We start from the raw sequence: 24,449 nt of genomic DNA, 5'->3' as shown, positions 1-24,449 counted from the left end.
TGTTTGTTCTTTAAAATACTCCAGGGGTTGATTAAATAATTACACGCTGAGCTTGTGATATTTACTAATCTATAAGCTTCTTGTAGACAGGTTTGTGTACCATAGGTGTATGATGAATATGTGCTTATATTTTATTTTTACTCATTTCTTCCTTGAATTCAGGGTAAGCTAAAATGTTATAGTGCTATGTAATCACTTGTTACATATACCTTTTATACAGAAGAATAAGGATTTGTGACTTGTTTAGCTAGTCACAAAAGAAAAGAAAAAATGTAAAGAAAAATGTAAAATTTTAATATCTTTGTTTTCTAGTTTAACTATTAGAGATTGCATTCATGTTATAAAACATTAATTGTAATGATGTCCATTGAAGATGTAAAATACCTAACACAGTTTTGTGTCTATATGCTTAGACACTTGATCTTGAAAATTGTTATAATGAATTAGGGTAAGTGAATACTCTAGTTTTAAGCTAACTTCTTAAAATACTCTAGTTTGAGCTAACTTTTTGAAGGATGCATTCAGTTTTATTCTTTTTTTCTCTTATAGGTGTGAGCCATGCAATGGGAGGGAGAGGAGGAATAAATAGAGGAAATATTAATTAAATGTTCTGTAAACTATAATAACTGTGAATAAGATTGTCAGATCTGTTTTAGTGTAATGACTGTCGAGTTTAAAAACATTTTTGTATTTAAGTTGGTGTGCTTATCTCAACGTTCTTTATTAATAAAATGTATTTCAGTGTCAACGTTTATCATTCGTTTCTTCATTTTAATTAGTTGGTTCTTCCTTTGCCCATCAGTCTAAGGACAGTTGTACCAGGTATTGGATAAGGTCTGCCCAGAACGAGTAGTAATGGCTCTTGCTGTCCTACTTGGCACGTCGATGTTATAGTATTGATCTAAAAAGAGGAAGGATCACTTTTTCAATTAAAAAGAAAATAAAACACTTAAAAGTAGTTTCTATTTATTATTATGCTGAAAGAGAGTATTTATCATTTTAATATAAGAAATGTATTAATTTCAACTTTCTGACAAAAAGAAAACCAGCTGCCTAGGCAGACTGACCTTTCACCATCTTTGATTTAAATTATATTTAATTCTGCTTTTTCAGTGTAAGAATTTGAGAAAACCAAGTTAGTTTAAAAAATGATTCGTTTGAATTTTATTCTTTAAATACATACTGATGTCATTTATATAGGCAGAATAGCTCATATTTTCATGACTTTTTCAAAGAAAAATACCCCAGGTAATATAATTAATAAAATTAGTTTCTCAGGAACTTCTTTCTGATCTTACAGACTGTGTAATTATATAAATCAATATAACTTTATAGTAAGTAAGGCCTCTATTAAATGCCACTGATAATAAAATATTATTTTCATTAGCAGTTTTAACTCAGTTTAGTGGATGTTTTATTATACTAGGCTTTAATCTCATGAAGGATAGGGCAGAAATGAATTGTAATCCATTCAGTTTAATTGAAAATAAACCAATAATCTAAGCTTTCTCTTCAGAATAATTAGAGTAAGTGATAGAATTTAACTTCTCACCTTTAGTCACCATTGAACACTTGGTTTTGCTTTGATTTTATTCATGTTTCAGAGATAATAACTTACCTTTAGAAAGGGCATAGTAATCATAGCCATCGGGTTTTCTGATGTTGGGCAGTGATATTGCTGAAGTAACCACATTTGGAAGTCCTCTCCACAGTGTACTCACTTTAACTTCATTATGGAGGAAACCTGTAGATGACATTTTAAATGTATTAGATTGAACGGCAGTGTACTGTATTGGAAAGAGCAGTTGTTGAGTCAGACAGACACGGGTTTTAACCTTAGTTTGGGAGTAGCTCTCTTACCTTGGGTGAGTTAACTTCAATGCCTCAACTTTTGCTGGCTCTCATATGATACAAATATCTACCTTTTAGGACTATTTTGAGGGTTATAGATTTGAGCTTAATGTTCTTAGTGGTATTTATTATAATTAATAAGCCTGAATAAATTGTCTTATCCACAAAGAAAAATACGGTATTGATCTTCGTTCATTCATTGAGGCAAATTGATGTTTTACATTAATAAGCTTAAAGTATTAGGGTTATTTGGTCAGAATTTATATTTAATAATCGATGCTATATTACATCTACTTCATGTGTAAGAATTAACACAGTAAAAAATACTACCTTTGTCTTGATAAGGGACTCTGATGGGTGTGTAGTGAATCCTGATGGTGTGTACTTGAGAAGGTCCTATAGCACGTTCAAATCGACGTCTCCTAATCTGTGCTGTTTCTCCATACACAGAATAGTTTATCGCAGGCCTTCTTCCAGTACACTTTTGGGTGGGTTCCTGTTTGTAAGTGTATTGCTGAACGCTGCCACCTATGATGAATTAGAAAATCACATATAATATGAAAATTAATTTAAATGCCCAAAAGAGGTGGAAAAGAGCTTTTTACAAGGTAGAGGAAACAATGGATGTTTTTTATACAGTATAGTCCAGACATTAATAATGGTTATTAGTCATAAAGCCAACACACTGCATAGTTATATATTTAGCTTTGTTTGAAAATAAATAACATTCTTTATGTAAATGTCCTAAAAACTCATGAAATTGTGATTTGAATGTCAAGAAAGCAAAATACTTCTTACTGCCCTTAATTTATTTTTAATTGAAAATATTTGATTTTAGACATTAAAGATATTTGTTGACAGTAATCCCAGTAATAAATGAAAATATTGAATGAAATTTTCCTGTCAGATCTCTCCTTAAGAGTTTTTTAATTTTGTTAATTATGTAACACGTACCTCTCTTGAAAAAATACACGGATTCAGGTCTGCTCTTGTACTGAGCTATTGAGAGGGCTGCCACTATTTTTCCATTCAGTCCTCCAAATCCTTTGGAAATTAGTTTGGGATATCCTGCATCTTTTATATCATTGGTGAAACGCCAGTACTGAGAACCCTGATAATTAAAAAGAGGAAATGATGTGAACAGCTTTTTAAAAAGGTTATAAAGCGAATAGGGGAAGATTAGAAACTCATTATTAGATTTAAGCATTGGGAGAGTTTTACCTTAGTGAATAATTTGACAGGGTTACAAATTAACTTTTTATCAAATTTTAGTGGTAGTTTGTTTAAGTATGGAGATCTTTTGAAATGGAAGTTGAACTGATTTATGTTTTCATAATAAAAAGTAACTGCTGATTTCTCTCACAAACCATTTTTCTTACCTTAAAGAAGAAAGTTTTTCCTTCACAGTTGCATCTAGTAAAAACAGTATCAATGGGGGAGGGAATGCCCCAAACTTCAGTAATTCTCCGAGGTGGAGGTGGTGGAGTAAATGGAGTCAGCATCCAGAAATAATGACCTAAAATTGAAAGTGGTCATCAGCCTACAAGCTGAATGAAGACTGAAACCTACCCCAGAAGAAATCAAAATCAAATCTTTTAAAAATAGTTTATCATAAACAGATGGAATGTGTTGACAAGCATTCTGTGATGGTTAGTCAGAATTGTGAGTACCAAATGCAGGCGACAGTATTTGAACATTTCTGAGAATAGATGTTTCTCAAGTCTGAAATTTAGCATGACAAAATTTTTAGTTTCCCAGTTTCTCCAGAAAGGGCCTTCTAGCTTTGATTTACAGAAAGTCATTTAATCTCTCAATTTATTTATCTGTTAGAATTAAGTAGTTATAATTAAATAACTTAGTTGTGTTTGTTACTTTATTCCCTAGTGGCTTAGATGGTCAGCCATCTGTCTGCAATGTCAGAGACCCAGGTTTGATCCCTGGGTCAGGAAGATCCCCTGGAGAAGGGAATGGCAACCCACTCCAGCACTCTTGCCTGGAAAATCCCATGGACAGAGGAGCCTGGTGGGCTACAGTCCATGGGGTTGCAAAGAGTCAAACACAACTGAGCAACTAACATACTTTGACTATGTCTAACTTTTTTAATCCAATACTTTAGTATTTACCCTCAAGTCCTTATAATAAGTATGTGAGGTAAGTTTATCAGTCAGGTTTCCCTCCAGGAAGCTCAGTTCACATTTGTACTCTCCCATGACTCGTTCTCATGAATACCAAGAACAAAACAAAGAGCAGAAAAAGAAATGTGTACAAAACTTACCTCGAAATGCAACTAATGTCCCATTACGCAAAGTAGTCAGTCCATCTACTGGCCTACCGTTGCATAGATTAGTTTCATCTGAAACAAATTAACACAAATTAAGCCAACATAAAAATGAGAAGAGGGTTCCACTCTTTTCAAATCTTCCCATTAGGTTCTCTTTCCTCTGTTCACCCTTTCCTAAGCTCTTGAAGAGTACGTGTTTGAGGTACATGTATTTCAGAGGTTAAAAAAAGTGATACTGTTCATAGTTTTACTTAAAGGTGATATTACTCAAAAAAGTATATAAACATATTATGAACTGGAATGGATCAGGGTACCTGATCTTCATGTAAATTTGACTTTACTTCATGTAAAGTCTCAATGTGAAATTTTGTTTCTTAGTTCTGATTGCCCTGTGGAATTGGTTTGGCAAAAAATATTGCAGATTCTTATAACCCTAGGTTATTATTTGATTTTCCAAACACCAAATAAACTTATTTGATTACTCCTCTGCTTACCTGTAGAGAAGATGTAAAATTTCACAAGTTAAGTTCAGGGTTCTAAATATATATCAGTAGACTAATACTAAATCAGGGCATCTGGTTCAGAAAGATTTAACATTGCCAATTTTAAACATGAAAGTAACTGATTGATATTACCTGAAAACATGGGGTTGATGCCGAAGCCTTGACTGGGTCCTCTCACTATGATTTCAGTGCCTGGAATCACTATAGGAGTTAGCACAGGGGGCCTGAAAATCATGTGAGGTTTTTCTCCTTCAGCAGCATCTCCATCCTCATTCTCTGGGTTTACGTCAATTATTTCTGAGTTGGGGGTTGGGGTAGGCCTGGTGGTGGTTTGGAGCATGGCTTCTGGTAAAGAGGTAGGAGTCGGTTCAGGCAATGCTGATGTCGTCGTCTTTGGGGGAGTTGGCGTAGTCTTTGGTTTTCTCACTCTAGGTGTTCTTGGCTTTTTGGTTGAAGTGGGCTTTTTGGGTGCTTTGGTTGGTTTCTGCGGTTTAGGAGTTGTCACTTGAGAATTAGTAGCTCTGCCTTTTGGTACAGCTGTGGTTTTTTCAGGTTTGTTCTTAGTCTTTTCGGTCGTCTTCTTTGTTGCAGTCATTACTTTAGGTGCAAGAGTTGCTTTAGGAGTAATTTTGGATGACGTGGTATCTTTGGTTGTGGTAGATGTTACATCTGTGGTTGTACTTGGTATTTTCGATTCAGTAGTCTTTTCTGTTTTAGTTGCTGCCTCTGTTATAATCTTAGCTACAGCTGTTGTAATTTCAGGTGTAGAATATATGTCTTTTTCTGTGGACTTGTCTTTAACTGTTGTAGTTATTTCAGGTTTGTTCACTTTAGGACCCTTGATTGTGGGTACTGCAGGTTCCTTGGGACTGTTTTCAAGAGCCTTTGGTGTGGGTTCTATAGAAGGTTGAGGAGTTGATTCAGCAGGGCTCTTCAGAGTAGTGGAAGGCTCCACGGTGGTAGTTGAAGTAGAGGCCTCTGAGGTGGTTGGAGCAGGGATATCAGGAGAACTTGGAGCAAGTGTCTCAGGAGAATTTGGAGTGGGCTCCTTGGGTTCAGCAGGAGCTGGCTCCTTGGGTTCAGCGGGAGCAGGCTCCTTGGGATCGGTGGGAGCAGGCTCCTTGGGGGTGGTAGTGGGAGCAGGCTCCTTGGTGGTGGTAGTGGGAGCAGGCTCCTTGGGGCTGGTGGGAGCAGGCTCCTTGGGGCTGGTGGGTGCAGGCTCCTTGGGGCTGGTGGGTGCAGGCTCCTTGGGTTCAGCGGGAGCAGGCTCCTTGGGATCGGTGGGAGCAGGCTCCTTGGGGGTGGTAGTGGGAGCAGGCTCCTTGGGGGTGGTAGTGGGAGCAGGCTCCTTGGGGGTGGTGGGAGCAGGCTCCTTGGGGCTGGTGGGAGCAGGCTCCTTGGGGCTGGTGGGTGCAGGCTCCTTGGGTTCAGCGGGAGCAGGCTCCTTGGGTTCAGCGGGAGCAGGCTCCTTGGGTTCAGCGGGAGCAGGCTCCTTGGGTTCAGCGGGAGCAGGCTCCTTGGGATCGGTGGGAGCAGGCTCCTTGGGGGTGGTAGTGGGAGCAGGCTCCTTGGGGGTGGTAGTGGGAGCAGGCTCCTTGGGGGTGGTAGTGGGAGCAGGCTCCTTGGGGGTGGTGGGAGCAGGCTCCTTGGGGCTGGTGGGAGCAGGCTCCTTGGGGCTGGTGGGAGCAGGCTCCTTGGGGGTGGTAGTGGGAGCAGGCTCCTTGGGGCTGGTGGGAGCAGGCTCCTTGGGGCTGGTGGGTGCAGGCTCCTTGGGGCTGGTGGTACGTGCAGGTTCCTTGGGGGTGGTGGGAGCAGGCTCCTTGGGGGTGATGGGAGCAGGCTCTTTGGGGGTGGTGGTGGGTGTAGGCTCCTTGTGGGTGGTGGGAGCAGGCTCTTTGGCGGTGGTGGGTGCAGGTTCCTTGGGGGTGGTGGGTGCAGGCTCCTTGGTGGTGGTAGTGGGTGCAGGCTCCTTGGTGGTGGGTTCAGGCTCCTTGGTGGTGGTGGTGGGTGCAGGCTCCTTGGTGGTGGGTTCGGGCTCCTTGGTGGTGGGTGCAGGTTCCTTGGGGGTGGTGGGTGCACGCTCCTTGGTGGTGGTAGTGGGTGCAGGCTCCTTGGTGGTGGGTTCAGGCTCCTTGGTGGTGGGTGCAGGCTCCTTGGTGGTGGGAGCAGGCTCCTTGGGGGTGGTGGGAGCAGGCTCCTTGGGGGTGGTGGGTTCAGGCTCCTTGGTGGTGGGTGCAGGCTCCTTGGTGGTGGGTGCAGGCTCCTTGGGGGTGGTGGTGGGAGTAGGCTCCTTGGGGGTGGTGGGAGCAGGCTCCTTGGGGGTGGTGGGAGCAGGCTCCTTGGGGGTGGTGAGTGCAGGCTCCTTGGTGGTGGGTGCAGGCTCCTTGGTGGTGGGTGCAGGCTCCTTGGTGGTGGGAGCAGGCTCCTTGGGGGTGGGAGCAGGCTCCTTGGGGGTGGTGGGTTCAGGCTCCTTGGTGGTGGGTGCAGGCTCCTTGGTGGTGGGTGCAGGCTCCTTGGGGGTGGGAGCAGGCTCCTTGGGGGTGGTGAGTGCAGGCTCCTTGGTGGTGGGTTCAGGCTCCTTGGTGGTGGGTGCAGGCTCCTTAGGGGTGGTGGGTGCAGGCTCCTTTGGGGTGGTGGGAGCAGGCTCCTTGGGGGTGGTGGAAGCAGGCTCCTTGGTGGTGGTGGTGAGAGCAGGCTCCTTGGTGGTGGGAGCAGGCTCCTTGGGGGTGGTGGGTGTAGGGGATCTGGTTATAGTTTCAGCTTTGGGTGTAGATATAGCAGGAACTTCAGGTGTGGGTGCAAGACCTTTAGTAGATGTATTCTCTGCAGTTCGTGTCTCTTTAGCTGAAGTTGTCTTCTCTTTTGCGTTAGTGGACGTCTGTTTATGTGTTGTAGAAGTCTCTTTAGTTTCAACTGTTGTCTCTCTGTTGACTGTCGAAGGTATCTCTTTAGTTGTATCAGAATTAGGTGGAAGACTGGGCTTAGGAAGTGTTGGTTTTACTGTTGTAATCTTGGGAGTTGTGGTAACTTTATTACGTTGTGTGGTGGGAATGTTAGGAGTTGGGGTGAGCTTGAAATCACCATTATCCAGTCCACTTCCATCTTCATCTATAACTGGTGGTTCTGGGGTAGGTTTATTTTTTGGAGTTCTTTTCTTCTTATCTTTTACTAGAGAAAAAAAAATATCGTTTTATTTTTGTGACATAAAGATGCCATGCTTATCATATACTGGCTGTGTGTGTCTAGGCAAATTGCTAATCTCTAACATGTCTATTGATTTACTGTAAAATGGTAAATACTATTTTACTGGACTATTTTAGGGAATGAGTGAGATAAGGGATGAAAAATATAAAACTCAATACAATTAATACATGGAAGCAAGTGGCAACTTGGAAATTGTTAATATGATCAATAACACTAATTCAACTCTCATAGCAATGTTCTTTGCCCTCCCTTTCTTAGCTCTTCTTATTCCTTATTGCTCATTGCCCCTTTACTAGAAACCTAGTTCCAGTAGATCCACTGAACCAATTGCCTCAGAAACCTCTATAACTGCATCTGAGGAATCTGTTCCAGTCACCCCCAAGCTTCCAGCTTGGCCCTGCTTCCATGCACATGGCTTTGAACTTCCTTCTTTTCTCTGTCTGTCTAAACTCAGCAGTCTCAGGGGATTCAGAGAGGGAGATTAGGATACCATGGCAGGAAAAGGACCCTATTTAACAGGACTTCCCATAGCAGCCACCCCACAGGTGAACCACAGAGCCCAAGAGGCACATCACTTAGATGAGTTCTGCTTATCAAACAATTCTATTAATGCTCAGAGATTAAATATCTTGCTATTCAGCTAGAAAGAAGGCTTCAGGGGAAATAACCACCCAGGAAACAGAATTCTTCAAAACTCCAGTATCCAAAATCTGCCATTTCCTGGAGAATGAGAATATATTTTAGAAATTCAGGAAATAATTTTTAAAAAGCAGAATAAACAAAATTTCTCTTTAGGAGGTAATCGCCAATTCGGTAGTATGTCCTTTACTACAGAAAAATCAGATATGACATAATTAGAAAAATAATAAAGAAGATCCATAAAATGTGAATAAGAATAATATTGCCTTTCAGCAGTATATGAGAATTTAATGGATTAAAGTTTCAAAATACTCAAGGAAGAATATAAATGTTCTTTATAGGGAAGGAGAAATGAAACCGCGAGATAGAGAAATGCCATCAGGTAGAGGGGAACTGAAATAGAAAACCATTAGTAATCATCTCTGATGCCATCCTATGGTTCTACAGTTGCTGCTCTCGTCTTCTTTGGCTTTACAGAGTGGTGTCTTAGCTGCTTGGCTCTAATTTCCTATAAGAAATTTTCATGAATATCTTTTAATATTTATGAAGTTACACCCCCGTTAATATTGAAATGTCCTCAAATCATTCTCCCACACACGTTACTTTTAGATAATTATTGTTCACATGGCATTGATATAGTCATTGATCTTTATCAATGCTCAAACCTTTGGGTTTCTTCTTTAATTCTCTATTAGCAGCTGAATTTTTGGAAGACTTGATTTTCCGAATAGTTGAAGAGGAAGAGGAAGAGGAGGAGGAAGACTCTTGATTTTCAGAAACAGAATGTTCTATAAATCAAATAAAAAAGTTGATCACACCAACTGTGATTTAAAGCAAAAAAGAACTGCCAGTCCAAATACAACAAAAAATGCTGTTTATTGATCTACACATGTCATATTCTGCTTTTGTTTTATCAGTAAAATGAGCAACTGCTCTTATAAATGTCAGTTAAAAGCAAGGCACCTGATCTTGTCACAGATACTAGAGTATAACTATTCAATATATAACTTTCACTAACTTTCTTATATCCCACAGAATCAAATCGTTCTACAAAGAAAATCATGGACTCTTTTTTTAAAACAGTAAGTCTTGTTTCTTCTGATTATTTTAATCTAGTCCTGTACAGTTTGGTAAATAAGAAAAATAACTTTGGCTTGAACTTTGACTTAAAAAGTGTGATGAGCCTTTCATGACTCAGAAGATCACCTTATTCTATGAAGAGTTCCTAAGTAGTCCAGCTACAGGTTGTTTCATCTTAGAAACAGCCTTTGGTTATGTCTGTCATCTTCCTACCTTCTGTTATTTCCTCTGATTCTATAACTTTCTTAGTCTTCTTCTTGTTTGGTGATTTGGGTGAACGTTTGGTTGTTGACTTGATGGTCTGAGATGCTCCTGGAGGTGGAGGTGCAGTCTTTGGAGGAGGTGGTGTTGTGGGGTTATGCACTGAGGCCAAGCAAGACAGGTCGGTTAACATCTTGTTCACATTCATCAGCAACTCTTAACTGTGAAAGGCACAGATGCCATCTGGCTTCAAGAGTAGATGCTGCTGAAAACCAGTGCAGGCAAGCTCTCAGCCCAGCACTAACTACTCCAAACTAATGAATTCTGAGAATGCACTGCTATTAAAAAAAAAAAAAAATCTATTCTCAAATCACTGTAAGTTATGACTTGGAGCAAAGGCTCAGGAGTCAGAAGACCTGAATTCCAGTTCTAGACCTGCAAGGCTCTGCTGTTGACCTTGGGCAAATGGGCAAGCCCTCTTGAATCACCCTGCCTGCAAACTGACATGTTTTTTCCTAGATGATTTCCAGAGGTGTTTGCCTGCCTAAAAACTGCTTAATTCTACATGCTGCATCCTTTATGCCAGCCTTCTGTGATATAAAAATAATCCCTGCATGTGGTTGACAGATATGCTCTCAAGAAGAAAAATATAAAAATTACATTTTCCTGTTGTCATATTCATTTAAATCAAATGATACCAATTTACCTTTTTTTTTTAATTACAAAAGTTCTATATTAATATTTACCCTGGGAAGAATTTCACACTTTCATATCATGCTTTCCTCAAAATGCATTGCCCTTCTCCAAGATAAAATAGCTTAATGGTTTGGCATGTATCTTTTTAACCTTTTATTGCCCCTACTCTTTGCCCCTTCTCATGCCTAGAAGAGAAGACATGGAACATGTTTTGATCATTAGGAACCAGAAGAAAAGAAGAGGGACTTCTGAAAGATAAGAAAGCAGAGAACAGGGAGAGAGGAGGCCCCCTGCATGGAGGAGAGTGGTGATGAATCCTGCTACTCTTACCGAACTTCTCCTCCAAACTGTTTGTAATTTCCATGAACTGACCACCATAATGTTCCCGCTTTCTCCTCCCATCCCACAGAAATGCCAGGTACCACAACTTGAGAAAAAGTTTTTTCACATTCTAATGATCTTGAGCAAACTATGTAACCTCTTGGACTGTTTTCTCATCCACATTCAGAGGTGCTTGACTGCTTCAGTTCTCGAACTGTTAGGACTTTGGGACATATAGATGCTTATAAGCAGTATCTATAGCAATCTTAAAATGACTAAATGGTGAGTTGCAAGATAGTTTGGGTGTTTTTTTTGTTTTTTTTTTTTTTAAGAAAATGCTGAAGCTCTAATTTATGCTTCTATTTTCATTTAGACCCTGACCATCTCTGAATTCTGTGAATGAAGCACTACCTTCATCAATTTTTTTTTCATTGAGTTTTACATACACCTCAAGTAATCTGACCCACCCCTGGTGGCATAAACTATTGCCTTTATTAATATGGTTCTCTCAATGATTGATCATTCTCTAATCATCTTCCCTCCCGATCCATCCTCTGCCCAAAATAAGTTCTTAGTTTTTTGTCTCACAGCCAAAACAATTATCAGAGTGATGAGTGAATAAGAAGGTCATCTCATAGGTCCATCTGAAAGCTGCAGGAACTCTGCACTTGGAGATTTTAATTACAAGGGTGTTGTCTCCGTTATTTTTGGAATGCTTTCCAATGAAAACATTGAAAAGTTAAGAAATGTTCCTCCACTATGCTGATTAATAGTTTTCCACCCTATTTCTTCACTGTTTGAAAGAAGCAGAAGATGCAACCTTGTTTAAATAAAATGATAAGATTATGCAAGCAGTACTTATTTTCACTTTTACTCTACAGATATTTTAACAGTTGGATTTGAGAGCAGACACTTGGTAAAAGAAAGGAATCAATTATTTAAATACATTTTCGTAAATCTTTTTTCTTTTGGTAAATCTAGAGGGTTTTATTAAGCTCTCAGAGTACTCCTTCAGGACCTATAATCAGAGAAGAGGATTTTAAAATGGAACTACCTTTTTTTATTGACCCCTTCATATACAGGCATTTAGATAGAGACTATTGAGGAGACTGTAGAGAGGGGAGAGGAACACAGTAGACACCTAACTTCTTGGTTTGCTTATCAATTTAGTGCTTTAAACTGACTCCTAAATTTACTAGTTCAGAGAAGTAAATTCTGTCCTCAGATATACACTCAAGAACACTGAGAGCAAAAGCACAGATAGCTCAAAGCACAGTTGACTTTTTGAGGTCAGCACAATGGGATTAGACAAGAAATCATCAACTGAGCTGGATACTGTTGACTTAACCTGCAGTTGAACGGCACCTGGAAGAGAAAAGCACCGATACTCGGCCCCTATCTCTGTTACTCTTGTGCTCCTGGAACCTGGCTGAGCCAGGGAGTGACAGGAGGAAGCATTCCTTCTTTAATTCATCGCAGTGAAACAAAGAGCTTACACGTTAGTAAAATCAAGACCTGAGATGGACCATGTGTTAGACATTATCTGTGGTGCTAGGGTGGGTGCACACATCTGGCTGTTCTGAGAAGCACTGATGGTAATGGGATGCTTACCTGCTTCACAAAAAGTGCCATAATCGGAACAGCACTTGCCATACTTCTTGCAGTCTGAGTCGCAGTCACACTCCCTCCCTCTTGCAAAGGTTTCGAAGCAGCGGCCTTTACAGGAAAGCTCTACCCAGAGCAAAGCAAAACATGGGTTATTGGTTGTGCGATCCATCATGCCTATGTATTGATTAACCATTTCCACCTTATAGCCGACTAGAGCTTCAAAAGTGCATAGCTAAGTCTTCTTTGGAATTTGGGAAATGGTTGGTGTCCCAAATGAAGACAGCTGAAGTCAAGAAAGAAATCTGGAGACTTAGGGAAAATTTTCTTGCCCTTCAAGGCTCCAAGAGACATCCCAATGCTGTCTGAGTCATTTCATGTATGGACAATGGAAAACTGAGAAATGTCTAAAGAGGTAAGCATCCTTCATATGAATTCCCCCATCCTCTCCGCACACCATTAGTTTCCAAATGGATTTTTTAATTGATCATACATATTCTATAACAATATATCCTAAAGAGTTGACTTAAATAGGTCACTGCTGCTGCTGCTACTAAGTCGCTTCAGTTGTGTCCGACTCTGTGCGACCCCACAGATGGCAGCCCACCAGGCTCTGCCATCCCTGGGATTCTCCAGGCAAGAACACTGGAGTGGGTTGCCATTTCCTTCTCCAATGCATGAAAGTGAAAAGTGAAAGGGAAGTCGCTCAGTCGTGTCCGACTCTTAGCGACCCCATGGACTGCAGCCCACCAGACTTCTCCATCCATGGGATTTTCCAGGCAAGAGTACTGGAGTGGGGTGCCATTGCCTTGTCCGAATAGGTCACTAGTTGGGCTCAAAAATTATTCAGAATGCACCTTTATTGTGACAAACTGGCATGGTATAGAGCTCAAAGATGTCAGCCCAATCCTTTGGTATGGACTATATAAGAGAAGTCTGGTTATTTTCCCCAAGAGCCTTGGTTAAAGCCACAGTGATTTACACAGACATATTTGTAATAATTACCTTACACAATAAATAAATTGTACAACAATATATTTACCAACTTCACATGCAAATTCTAAAGCAGACATAACTTTGAGCCACCTTAATAATTTTCATAAATATGAAATTTTTGCACATTAACAACAAAATGGTCCAAAATATGTTTAAGTGAAATATCATAATTCAAAATTACACCCTTTGGTTTTAACTGAAATTCATCATTAAATACTCATCATTAAACACTGTAAAGTACCTTTTTTTAGGTAACCTAGAAACATATTAATATCAAAAAGTCAAACAGTAAGCAAAATTATTTTATTTCCATGAACCTCTTTGATGAAGCTATTGAAGGGCTCCATCACTAAGTAATTACCTCTCTGGTTAACAGCAAAGAATTACTACTTTTACTTAATGACTCCTGAGTCACAATATTAAGTCTCTATTTAAAACAAGAGATGATACTTGGCAGTAGTCAATAGCCTTGTGCAAGTGACAGGTTTCCAGGTTCCCCTTACCCTCCCGCTATGGTCGCAGCTTTGACGTCATCCTCAGGCACAGCAGCACACTGCACAGCACACACATTTACGCAAGGGAAGGGAGAAAGGCGCTTCAGCACAAAGGCGTGAAACAGTCTGACAACAGCACTGCAAGGGGTGCAAGGGGACTCTCACAGGACATGAGCTTGACAAAGGAGACACCAGCTCTCAGGACTTACCCACAGTGCATTCCTTCTTGAAGTCAGGGCAGCACTCCATGTAGTGTTGACAGTTATAGTCACAGTTGCAGATGGCATCTCTAGAATACCCTTCCCCACATCTCCCTGCACAGCTTGATAAATCTAAAATCATACAATACTAGCATGAACATGGCCAAATGACTTTATATAAAGAAGAGGTCTAAGGAGAAGGACTAAGCCTCTTGGTGATGGAGAATTTTATCCATTGGAAAAGGTTGGCAATGATGGTTTGTGATGGGTCCCAGCGACCTTTGCTTCCTCCTAGGTGACCATGACCCTGCCTCTTTAGTCATTACTGGACTGAGAACATAAATACACCTTTGAAAACCAGGCTGAGCAATGGCTTTGCACAAAGAGGGTGCTCTTCCTGGGGGAGGGCTGGCAGCTACAATTCTACTAATGCTGCCATTTCCCGAGCATCTCTGCGCTGGTCACTGAGTCATACGTTATCTCTAACGCTTATGAAATGTTGCCAGGAGAGTTTCAGTAGTCTCTTTTTTAGAGATAAGAAAGCTGAAACTCAGAAATTTTAGGAACTTGCTCAAGGGCACCCAGTTAGTTAGTAGTTCCAGCATATATGTATTACAGGTCAGTGAACACCTATCAATCATTCATATCGACCTCTTTCACTCTTAGAAATATCCTGATTTGTATAACAAAGTGTATGGTCATCCTAAGTAAACAGCCCACCTAGAATTTGAACCCTCATATATCTGAATCCAAAACCCAAACTTTCCCCACCCAATCCCATCGCCTCTCATTCCTGACGATGCATTTACAGCAAGCTGGCTATGCCAGCACGAATGTTCCTATACTCCTGCTCCTTTCGCTGGTGGGGATAACTGGGGTCTATAAATGTGGGGAGAAGTCAGAGGCCTTCAACCACTGCTAAAGAGAGTACAAAATAGGTAATTCTTGAAAAGCATCTGAGCATGAATATAAAAATCATGAACAGAATTATTTTAGATAAAATAAAAGCATAATTATCCTTACATATATATTTTTTTAAATCATTTGGAAACACCATGAAAACCTCCCTGAGAAATAACCACAGAAATGTAACAACTGAATCCATCCATGGAATAGAGACTGGCAGGTGCAATGTTCTGAATCCACAGAGGGATGTTGAAGCACTGAAAAAATCTCAAAATAATGAATCCAGGAAAATTAAAGTCTTACTATGCAAGTAAAACAGTGAACATTAGGACAACTTTCAGAACTTTTTACATACATATGTGTACAATGCATACAAAAATGCATATCATATATAGTGTATGTATATAAATACATATATATACGGAAAAAAGAACGGGAAGAGATTAAGAAGGCAAGAAAAGCAGACAAGACAACATCAAAAGGTTATTCTTTTACAACTAGCAGATTTCTGAAATAGGAAGTCAATTATTTTTATAGGAAATACTCATTTCCATAGATTTAATGAATGCCCTAGTTTTATTGATATTGATTTTAACAACTAGTTTTAAATTCATTTAATTAAAGGAGTAAAATTTGTGACCCACCAATAGTATTATGAAGGAGAAGTGACTTAGGAAATGCACCCGTGTTATGAACCTTGTAATATTATTCTGAGAGAGCAGAAGAGCTTGGAGACACCAGAGTACTCATCATTCCTGATTAAATATTTATATTTGCTCTCATGAGTTTTTCCACCTTACCTAAGTGATTCTGAAACTATGTCCATGCAGGCAGGTATCTCACATGCTCAGTTTATTTAATCATTTTACTGAAAGTGTCTACCTTGTAAGAGTAATTTTGCCATAACAGTTATATACCTTGATTTTTCTTCTCTCATATTTTGCTTATCAAAGGAAAAAAAGGGAAACAAAAATCCAAAGCTTGGTGTGATTGTTAAGTAATCTATTTTATGATGCTAGAGAATTCTGTTAAGGTGATTACACTGCACGTACCTTAACATTTTCTAAAAATGAATAATAAGAACTGTTCTTACAGGACTATTTTTGGAGGGCCGTGAATGGTTCAATGTTGTAAAATGACATCCACACCTGTGTAAATTCCTATCTGAATAGTCCTTGAAAGAAGGCACATTTTCAAGATTACTAAAATGCCCTTTGAAACATAAATATTCACTGTAGTGTATTTATATCAACATGATGCCAACATAAGCTATTGATAATTTATTTGATATAAAAGATTAGTTGAATTTCTTTGTAAACGTAGGAAAAAATCATATGCTGTTTAAATATTGTTCATTTCAGTTAATCTGATGATTTATCATTCCAACATAATTTTATTGTGTGTCTTGTGTTTTTTAAACCTTTGGGAGAACCATAGAAACAATAAGTACAAAAACTACTCTATTGAAAAGCTCAAAACTTCTACAAAGATTTCATAATACAAAATGCTTATAAATATGCTACAAAGTCTTTACCTACTTTTAAGGTTTTACTGTACATTAAACTCAGACAAATATCATTTTTAGAAAGTTATTTCTTTTGTTGACCTAAAAGTCAGAACTGAACAATTAGCAATCTCTGTCAAATAAAAGTATTTTTGACAGTTAAGGTACCTTGAGAAGAAGCTTGCTGAATCAAGAAAACGGAAAACAGCAGCAAGTAAATGGGAAGTATTTTCCACTCCATGGCTGTTTTCAGGTACTGAGCCCTCGCTGAAAAGAAAATAAAAGTATTAGAAACGCCTCTTGGATCTCACCACTAATTTATGCTTGTATTACAGCATTTCAATAATTTCAAAATTCAATTTAATGATAAAAAAACTTTCCCATTCTTAAAGCAAGACTTTTAAAAATAACCAGCCTTAATTCATTGTAAATACTTGACCATTAGATTTAATCTTATACAGAAAAAAAAAATCATCAAATCACCATCTCAACCACGTTACTGACCATTTTAATACTTTAGACTCTCCCAAATAGAAAAAAAGACTTATCTTAAAACTCTATTCAAATTATAGCATGTTCTTAAAGTACAAGGTTTAAATCCTATATTGAAGGGAAAAAATAAGTAACCAGCTTTAGTAAAATTTAATTTAACAGTTATCATTCCAACATTCTCTTAACTCTCAATATAAATTCATAAGCCTCCGGCAGGTGTATTACATAAATGTGATTCTTTTCTAAACTCTCCAACTACTATCCTTATAAATCTTTTCAAGCACCTTTAATAAACTTTTAATAAATCCTTATTGAATTGAAAACATATAACTCCATGAAGCAAGTTAACTGTGACACTTACCCGTAAAAGGAGAGGTGAATTTCTCCAATGTCCAATGCTCTTATATACCGGAGCAAATATGTTAGGATGAACCAATTAGTCCAAAGGTTAGACAGAATCAACAGTGACAACCTATGAAATCAAACTTTCCTCATTTATTGGAACAGGTCCCAGACAACCAGACTTAAGTAACATCTGGAAAACACTTCCGTTAATAAAAATGACTACTACAAATTTAGCTTTATTGGCCCAAACACACTTCTAATTTCTAAGTGAAGTGAACAAATTGTTCTGTGAGATGGTAAATTGCTTGGCAGGCTTTGACTAGTGCAACAACTTTAAAATAGTCAAATGCTGGTATCATTTCTTTTTTTTTCTTTTTCCAGTTAACCCAGCAAAGAGTGTTTTTGAAACTTTATCTAGTTTCAGCTTATGGCATAAGTTTTCTGAACTAATACATTCAAATGTTTAATTCTTTTCCTGAGTATTTTCATTTTCACTGAGCACAGAAAATATGCTTTCAGTTACCTATTAGGTGGATGATTTTCACTGTGGATTTTATATCTTCCTTTACTATGTAAAAACCTGCTTAAAAACTATATTGATGTCTCCCTTAACACCTTTATTTAAGCCCAGTAATGTTTGGAAAAGGTCTTTTTACTTATTCATGTTGCTTCCTTGTCACAGAGAAAATGTGAACCATCAGCCTCCCAGAGTTGGGTCAGCTAGCTCAAGGTTTTACCCGGTTTGATAGGAAATGTTCCTGTTCAAGGGCTTCCCAGGTGGCGCTAGTGGTAAAGAATACACGTTCCAATGCAGGAGACTTAAGAGACATGGGTTCAATCCCTGGGTTGGAAAGATCCCCTGGAGAAGGGAATGGCAAAGCACACCAGTATTCTTGCCTGAAGAATCTCATGGACAGAGGAGCCTGGTGGGCTACAGTCCGTGGGGTCACAAAGAGCACGCATGCACATTCCTGTTCAAGTCCTCTCTACCTACATAGGGCCTAGTTATGTCCTAGCACCTCCCTGAAATCTTGTCAGATCAATCTAAAGCACAACTGGAATGATGATTGAATTAACTGTTCATCTGTCTTATTCCCACCTCCCAGGCCCCTCGAACAATCTGCATTTCCCCAGGACAACTAACTTCTACGTCTTCATATGTAGTCCAGTGCTTCACCAAGGATGTGTTCGATACATACTTACTGAACCAAACTATTGTGATCTGGAGTCTGCTGTATCCTGTGTTTGGTAGGTGCTGCATTTAATTATCATTTTAAAATGCCTTTAAATTTATATATAATCATCCATATTTTACAAATAAGATAAAGATCTACAAATGAAGAATCTGTGACCCTACTAAGGATACATAAATGAGTAGGAGCCAGAGCCAAAATTTGAACCTACTTATTTTGAGGTCTACTGTGTTCCTACTCTATCTGGCTCCCTTCTGATCAAAGTCACCCCTTCAGTACTTAATCAGAGTACTAAATGTTACTCCTTCATGTGTACGTGTGGGTTTATGAGATTGTGACCTTTGTAAAGCCAGAGATTGTAGTATAAGCATCTCTTTTGTTTCCACAATTCTTATTCTGGGCTATAGGTATGAGGACAATTTAGAGACTATCTGATCTAAATAATCTCCTTTCTCTGAGAACTACCTCCCTGACTTTAGGGATATTTCCCTTTTAGCCAGTTTCATATACATGATCTTACCACATCAGACTCAGCCGGCAAGATGGGGAATAGAAACCAGAAATAAACTGGGTTAATATGTTTCCCTGTCCTGGAAATTTGGAATTGCAATCCAGAGACGACAAATTTGTCTATGTAGACATGTAACGTGTGAACAACTGTCTAAAGAGGTAGAGAAAGCCCTTCAGAATAAAGACACGCAAGTGAAGGAAGCAGTCCTGCAGAGAGTGTTCTGAGAGCTTTCTGGGTCTTGGTTACTCCTTGTTCCTGAGACCCAGTTGCCTTCTTGCCCTGGGTCTTTATGGCAGATTCTCCCTTAGGGGATGGAAGTGGCTAAAGATTATGATTTGTCTTACTTAAAATCACTAATCAGTACACAGCAGATGTACAGACAATCCTGTTGGATGGAACTGAACTGAATTAATTCTTAGCTTTCCTGAGGTCAAGAAGGGGAAGCTAGAAGCTTTGTAACTTTTTCAAGTCAGATGTTTACATCATTTTCTTGTTAGTTGTTTGAAAGGCTGGGAATACCAAGAATATCAGAAATGCACACAGACATGTATTCTTAAACAGATTGAATTCTGATTATTGCCTTCTAGAGTTATCTGTACTAATGTTTTCCTTCTTTGGATAAAGATGGAAAATCATCAGAATGATGGCAAGATATATTCTTTTTTATTTGGCTGCATCGCATGGCATGTGGGATCTTCGTGCCTCAATTAGGGATCAAACCCATACGCCCTGCAGTGGAAGCATCAGTCTTAACCACTGGACTGCCAGGGAAGTTCACAACTGGTGTTCTTAAAGTGACTGAAAAATCTTCTCTAGTAATTCTTGCTAAATTCACCTTCTAGGCTTGGGAAACTGACAACACACACACATAATTGTAACCAATAACAACTTTAAACATATCCACTGAGACATCAAACATGTTGTCTCTGCATATTACAGTAGGGAAAAAATGAGAAACTTTATTAAATATCACATTCATGGAGTTTAACCTGATTTGTATAATTCTATCGGGTAATGAAGCTATCTGGGTGAGTAAAGTTTGCCTCAAAAGCATGGCAGCATTTTCATTTTATCTACTAAATACACGAACTAAACACTTCATTCTGTGAGTATTGGATCATTCAGCCTTCCTTGCTGACCAAACGGAAATCTTTCCATTAGATTATAGGTTCCCCCTCTGAGATTTCTTTTCTCGTTTAAATGTTTTTTCTTAATGTTCACTTAAATCTCACTTAATTGGGATAAAAATTATCTCAGGACTGGTTTTTGGTGTGAGGGACATGGGGAGGAGGGTAAGAAAGGGGGAGAGGATGTTAATAATATTGGATCCTACCCTCATCTTCTAGGGATGTTTTTCACTGAATTCACCCAGAACAGCAGTGTCTGTGCTTGGCAGCAACACAGTGACGCCTTCAGAGAACATTCAGGTGTGTTTAGGGATATTTTCTCTGCATTAGATTATCCCAGACCGAGGTGCCCTTCTGCTTGGTGTGCCCTGTTCTCCATCCCTGCTGTTCGTTGTTGCTTTGCCCTGTAGCAAGTGCGTCTGCATCAAGCAGCTGTTCTCCACCTTTCCACACCTTGGATGTGTTTCTGTTTCTTCCAGCAGCAGCCTAGGAAAAACTGAAGGCTGGGAGGGGAAAACCACAGATGCAGTTTTGCTCTCTATTGCCCCAGTGTTGCTCACAATGACAAATTAATGTACTCTGGAACAGGGGTCCCCAAGCGGTCTGTTAGGAACCTGGCCACACAGCTGGAGGTGAGTGGTGGGCAAAACTAAAACCATCCCTGCCTCCCACTCTCTGTAGGAAAATTGTCTTCTATGAAACTGGTCTCTAGCCAAAAAAGTTGGGGACCTCTCCTAAGGAATAGAGCAGAGGATTTGGGGACCACCTAGGTGGCTCAGTGGTGAAGAATTCGCCTGCCAGTGCAGGAGATGCAGGAGACTTGGGTTCAGTCCCTGGGTCAGGAAGATCCAGTGGAGGAAGGCATGACAACCCACTCCAGTATTCTTGCCTGCAGAATCCATGGACAGAGGAGCCTGGCGGGCTACAGTCCATAGGGTCATAGGGAGTCAGACATGACTGAGACACAGTATGACATGACACATGGTCTGTCTGCTTTGTTCATGGCGCCGTCACAGAGTTGTGGCTTTTTTTTTCGATGTGGATTAAAAGTCTAACCATTACCTAAGAATTACTGCATTTGTTTGTGGAGTTTGCGGGCCTTTTCTACCCTCTTCCAGCTGCCCAGCTAGAGATTCCGCTGCCCAGCTCCCCATTCAGTCGTGCGTGACAAGGTGACTGCATTTTCTCCAGTGAAATGTGAGTGGATGGAGTATGTACACCTTCCACTCTGCCTCCCTGACAGGAAATCGCTTGACCTGGACGCCCTCTTTCCCGACTTCGCATAGAAAGCTATATGGCGCATGCGCATGGCTTAATTGTGCCTCCCGGTGATCTGATAATTATTGTAACTAAACCCATTTTACCTTTGAGTTAGTTAAGACACAGAAAGATTAAGTAATGTGCTTAAGACTAGAAAGCAGTAAATGGTAAAGTTAATATGTTAAACCACGCCTATCGGGCTACGAGGAGAAGGCAATGGCACCCCACTCCAGTACTCTTGCCTGGAAAATCCCATGGATGGAGGAGCCTGGTGGGCTGCAGTCCATGGGATCACTAAAAGTCGGACACGACTGAGCGACTTCACTTTCATTTTCACTTTTCACTTTCATGCATTGGAGAAGGAAATGGCAACCCACTCCAGTGTTTTTGCCTGGAGAATCCCAGGGATGGGGGAGCCTGGTGGGCTGCCGTCTATGGGGTCGCACAGAGTCAGACACACTGAAGCGACTTAGCAACAACATAGCAATGACCAAAAATCATATCCAAGGTTAATAACTATTTACTTTGTGCTCCTACATAACTTTATTTGTATTCTATAAGGGCATTTCTTACTTATCAATATCCATTTTTCCCACTAAGTCATAAGCTTCTGAAGGATCCAGAGCAATTACATTAGGCTAATTCTGTAATGCATGTTCTTTCTGTGTCTGATTGATACTCTAAATGTTTGCTGAATTTAACTCAAGTTTACTGTCTTTCTTTCAAGGGCTACTTTGCCATCACATCTCTGTTTTCTAGCCATTACCAGTACAGCATTGTGATGTCTCCAATCGACATCACTTCGATTCCAGATGTCAAGGAAGCATATTATGTATGACAGCTCAGACGAAATCATTACAAATGTATTTCCCAGAAGCCAACAACGTGAGTAATTTCTACGTAACTGTTAAAGTGAGTGAAAGTGAATTGGGATGTTTTGATAACTCAGTGTGACAAATACTTGAGACTGGGAAATTCAGAGAGTGGGAGCGAAGTTTGGCTGTGGTTGAAGGACCACACATAGGTGGGACACGAGGAAAGTCTTCCAAGAGACACCATCTAGGACATTTCTTTGAGTCATTCCAAAGCAGAAATGCCAGGCTCTTCAAAGACACTGAGCATAATGCAGTTTTGGCTGATTGTACAACATTGCATAATAGTCTTTGTAAAATCCTTTTGTCTGCCCATGGTAGCTAGTTTCTATCAAAAGAATTAAGAGGCAAGACATTTATGATGAATTGCTCCGGTGAAATTTTTATTCAGCTTGATACAGAAAACAGTCAGAAGCTTAAAATAAAACTCAATCTTTTCCCCCTCTTGACCCTTTAAAGCTGTTGCCTTATAAAACCAGACAGCGGAGGGTCTTTACATCTCAGGGTGCTCCATCGATCTTGGTTGAATGAATTCAAGAATCAGTGTTACAGCTAATATTAGCCCCTCTCCTACCTCTCCCTTAGACAGGGAAGGACAGTCTTGGTATTTAAACACCCCTGTTTCTTTGTGTGTGACAATTAAACCACAAGAGGGAAGGGACTGGAGAGAGAGATGAAAAGAATGGTTATTTATTTATCCTCTATTTGAACTCTGCTCTTTCCACAAAGTAAATATTTATGGCAGGGGCCTGGTATAGGCCAGATCTTTTTGTCCCCTCAAGTCCTCCTTGACATATAGTATCATGAGGATCTGTACCCTTTATGGAGGTGAATTCAAGGTCCCAGGAGTGTCCCCCAGAGTGTGGTCAGGCTTCAGCTAACACTCCCACCAACTCCCATCCACGTTTAGTGAATACCAAGTAGGTGAAAGTATGAAAGTGTGAAAGTGTTAGTCGCTCAGTCGTATCTGACTCTTTGCAACCCCATGGACTGTAGCCCACCAGGCTGTCTGTCCATGGGATTCTCCAGGAAAGAATACCAGAGTAGGTTGCCTTTCCCTTCTGTTGGAGATCTTCCTGGCCCAGGGATTGAAGAGCTGGGTGTCCTGCATTGCAGGCAGATTCATTACCGTCTGAGCCACCAGGGAAACGTAAAAAGGTACCAGGCACTTATTCTTATTAAAGCAAAACGAACCGAAACAAAAACAAAACAAGTAATGAAGTAGGTTTTATTATTATTCCCTTTACAAGTAAGGAAACCAAGTACGAGCATTTCAGTAGCTTTTCCTCTGATTGGAAGGAGGATTCTCCAGCCTACATTTGTCTAAAAATTATAGAAGTAGATTTCTTTTAATGTTACATTCCAAATTCTAACACTGAACTACTATATGAACCCCAAAAAGCTTTGGCTCTTTAAAACACTGACCCAGTTTAAAAGATAGATGTAGCTTCCTCCTTCATAGATGGCTGTCATCATAGATGACAGCATAGGTAAAGAATCAGTAGAATAAGACAAGTAAGTCTCAACTTTCAGTTTTTATTTAATTATAAAAATGTCTTAATAAAAACATTCATGTATAATTTTACCATTTGTAATACAACTATTTATATACTTACACATTCTCTTCAAAATTTTGTCCATATGCAGTTGTTTAGTGGTAAAGAAAATCTGCCTGCAGTGCAGGAGATGCAGGTTCGATCCCTGGGTGGGATCCAGGGAAGATCCCCTGGAAGAGAGCATGGCAACCCACTCCAGTTGTGTCAGGAAAATCCCATGGACAGAGCAGCCTGGTGGGCTGTGGTCTATAGGGTCGCAAAGAGTTGGACACAACTGAAGCGACTTAGCACACGTATACGCACCTAGCAAAGAACTTGCACATAGGAAGTGTTCCATGAAATATGGAGTTGAGTTTAGTGAAACTGTAGAATTATCATCAGTAAGACAGGTCTTTTTTAAAAATTCTTTTTTCCCATCCTAACAAGCAAAATGAGTTGATACTTAGATACACTCCTGTTTATTCTTCTATTTTACCATATGCATTTGTAGAAATGAGATGACTAATGGATGTGACCTCTGGCCTTGGAAAACAGGTTGTAAAAACCCAGTAAGGCAAGGAAGAGTGCTGGGAAAAGAAGTGATTTTCGGAGGAAACTTCCATTGAAAAACCC

The 24,449-nt window shown here is 39.8% G+C and overlaps 2 protein-coding genes and 1 long non-coding RNA gene across 8 annotated transcripts in view; 2 read left to right on the top strand and 1 right to left on the bottom strand.

The window, feature by feature from the left end:
* The window catches only part of TPR (translocated promoter region, nuclear basket protein), a 63,875-nt gene extending 63,121 nt beyond the window's left edge, over positions 1-754 (top strand). The window contains exon 52 of the mRNA XM_061383497.1: positions 550-754. Within this exon, the coding sequence (XP_061239481.1) occupies positions 550-605 (56 nt within the window). The 3' untranslated portion in view covers positions 606-754. The remainder of the gene's footprint in view (positions 1-549) is intronic.
* PRG4 (proteoglycan 4) lies at positions 701-17,425 on the bottom strand. 3 transcript variants are annotated; one of them, XM_061383500.1, is made up of 13 exons: positions 17,335-17,425; positions 16,650-16,748; positions 14,081-14,203; positions 12,388-12,507; positions 9,772-9,921; positions 9,144-9,266; positions 4,768-7,803; positions 4,127-4,204; positions 3,231-3,367; positions 2,806-2,962; positions 2,182-2,379; positions 1,619-1,744; positions 701-901 (listed from the first exon to the last, which is right to left on the bottom strand). In XM_061383500.1, the coding sequence occupies exons 2-13, from the start codon at positions 16,720-16,722 to the stop codon at positions 804-806; spliced, it is 4,419 nt and encodes a 1,472-aa protein (XP_061239484.1). In that variant the 5' UTR covers positions 16,723-16,748; positions 17,335-17,425; the 3' UTR covers positions 701-803. The 3 variants fall into 3 exon arrangements, with proteins under 3 accessions (XP_061239484.1, XP_061239482.1, XP_061239483.1); XM_061383498.1 differs by lacking the exons at positions 9,144-9,266; positions 9,772-9,921 and having other exon boundaries at positions 17,335-17,424; XM_061383499.1 differs by lacking the exons at positions 9,144-9,266; positions 9,772-9,921; positions 14,081-14,203 and having other exon boundaries at positions 17,335-17,424.
* Positions 9,226-24,449, top strand: part of LOC133228109 (uncharacterized) — a 27,959-nt gene continuing 12,735 nt past the window's right edge. The window contains exons 1-6 of one of the 4 annotated variants that reach the window (XR_009730066.1): positions 9,226-9,560; positions 10,645-11,058; positions 12,722-12,796; positions 18,425-18,566; positions 20,369-20,449; positions 22,137-22,294. This is a non-coding gene — a long non-coding RNA (uncharacterized LOC133228109). Of the gene's footprint in view, positions 9,561-10,644; positions 12,797-18,424; positions 18,567-20,368; positions 20,450-22,136; positions 22,295-24,449 lie in introns of all 4 variants that reach the window. The other 3 variants (XR_009730065.1, XR_009730064.1, XR_009730063.1) reach the window with 3 other exon arrangements.

This window comes from Bos javanicus, chromosome 16 (genome assembly GCF_032452875.1).
Source record: "Bos javanicus breed banteng chromosome 16, ARS-OSU_banteng_1.0, whole genome shotgun sequence".
Lineage (NCBI taxonomy): Eukaryota > Metazoa > Chordata > Mammalia > Artiodactyla > Bovidae > Bos > Bos javanicus.
This window is presented reverse-complemented; position numbering and strand designations above follow the sequence as displayed.

What these genes read in the sequence shown, in the direction of transcription:
- PRG4 (XM_061383500.1), bottom strand. Translation starts at nt 16,722, where the DNA reads ATGGAGTGGAAAATACTTCCCATTTACTTGCTGCTGTTTTCCGTTTTC. An exon ending in GAAAAACTTTCTTCTTTAAG is followed by an intron (nt 2,963 to 3,230) that starts GTAAGAAAAATG and finishes TTTAATTATCAG; the next exon opens with GGTTCTCAGTACTGGCGTTT. An exon ending in AGTCCCTTATCAAGACAAAG is followed by an intron (nt 1,745 to 2,181) that starts GTAGTATTTTTT and finishes TGTCATCTACAG; the next exon opens with GTTTCCTCCATAATGAAGTT.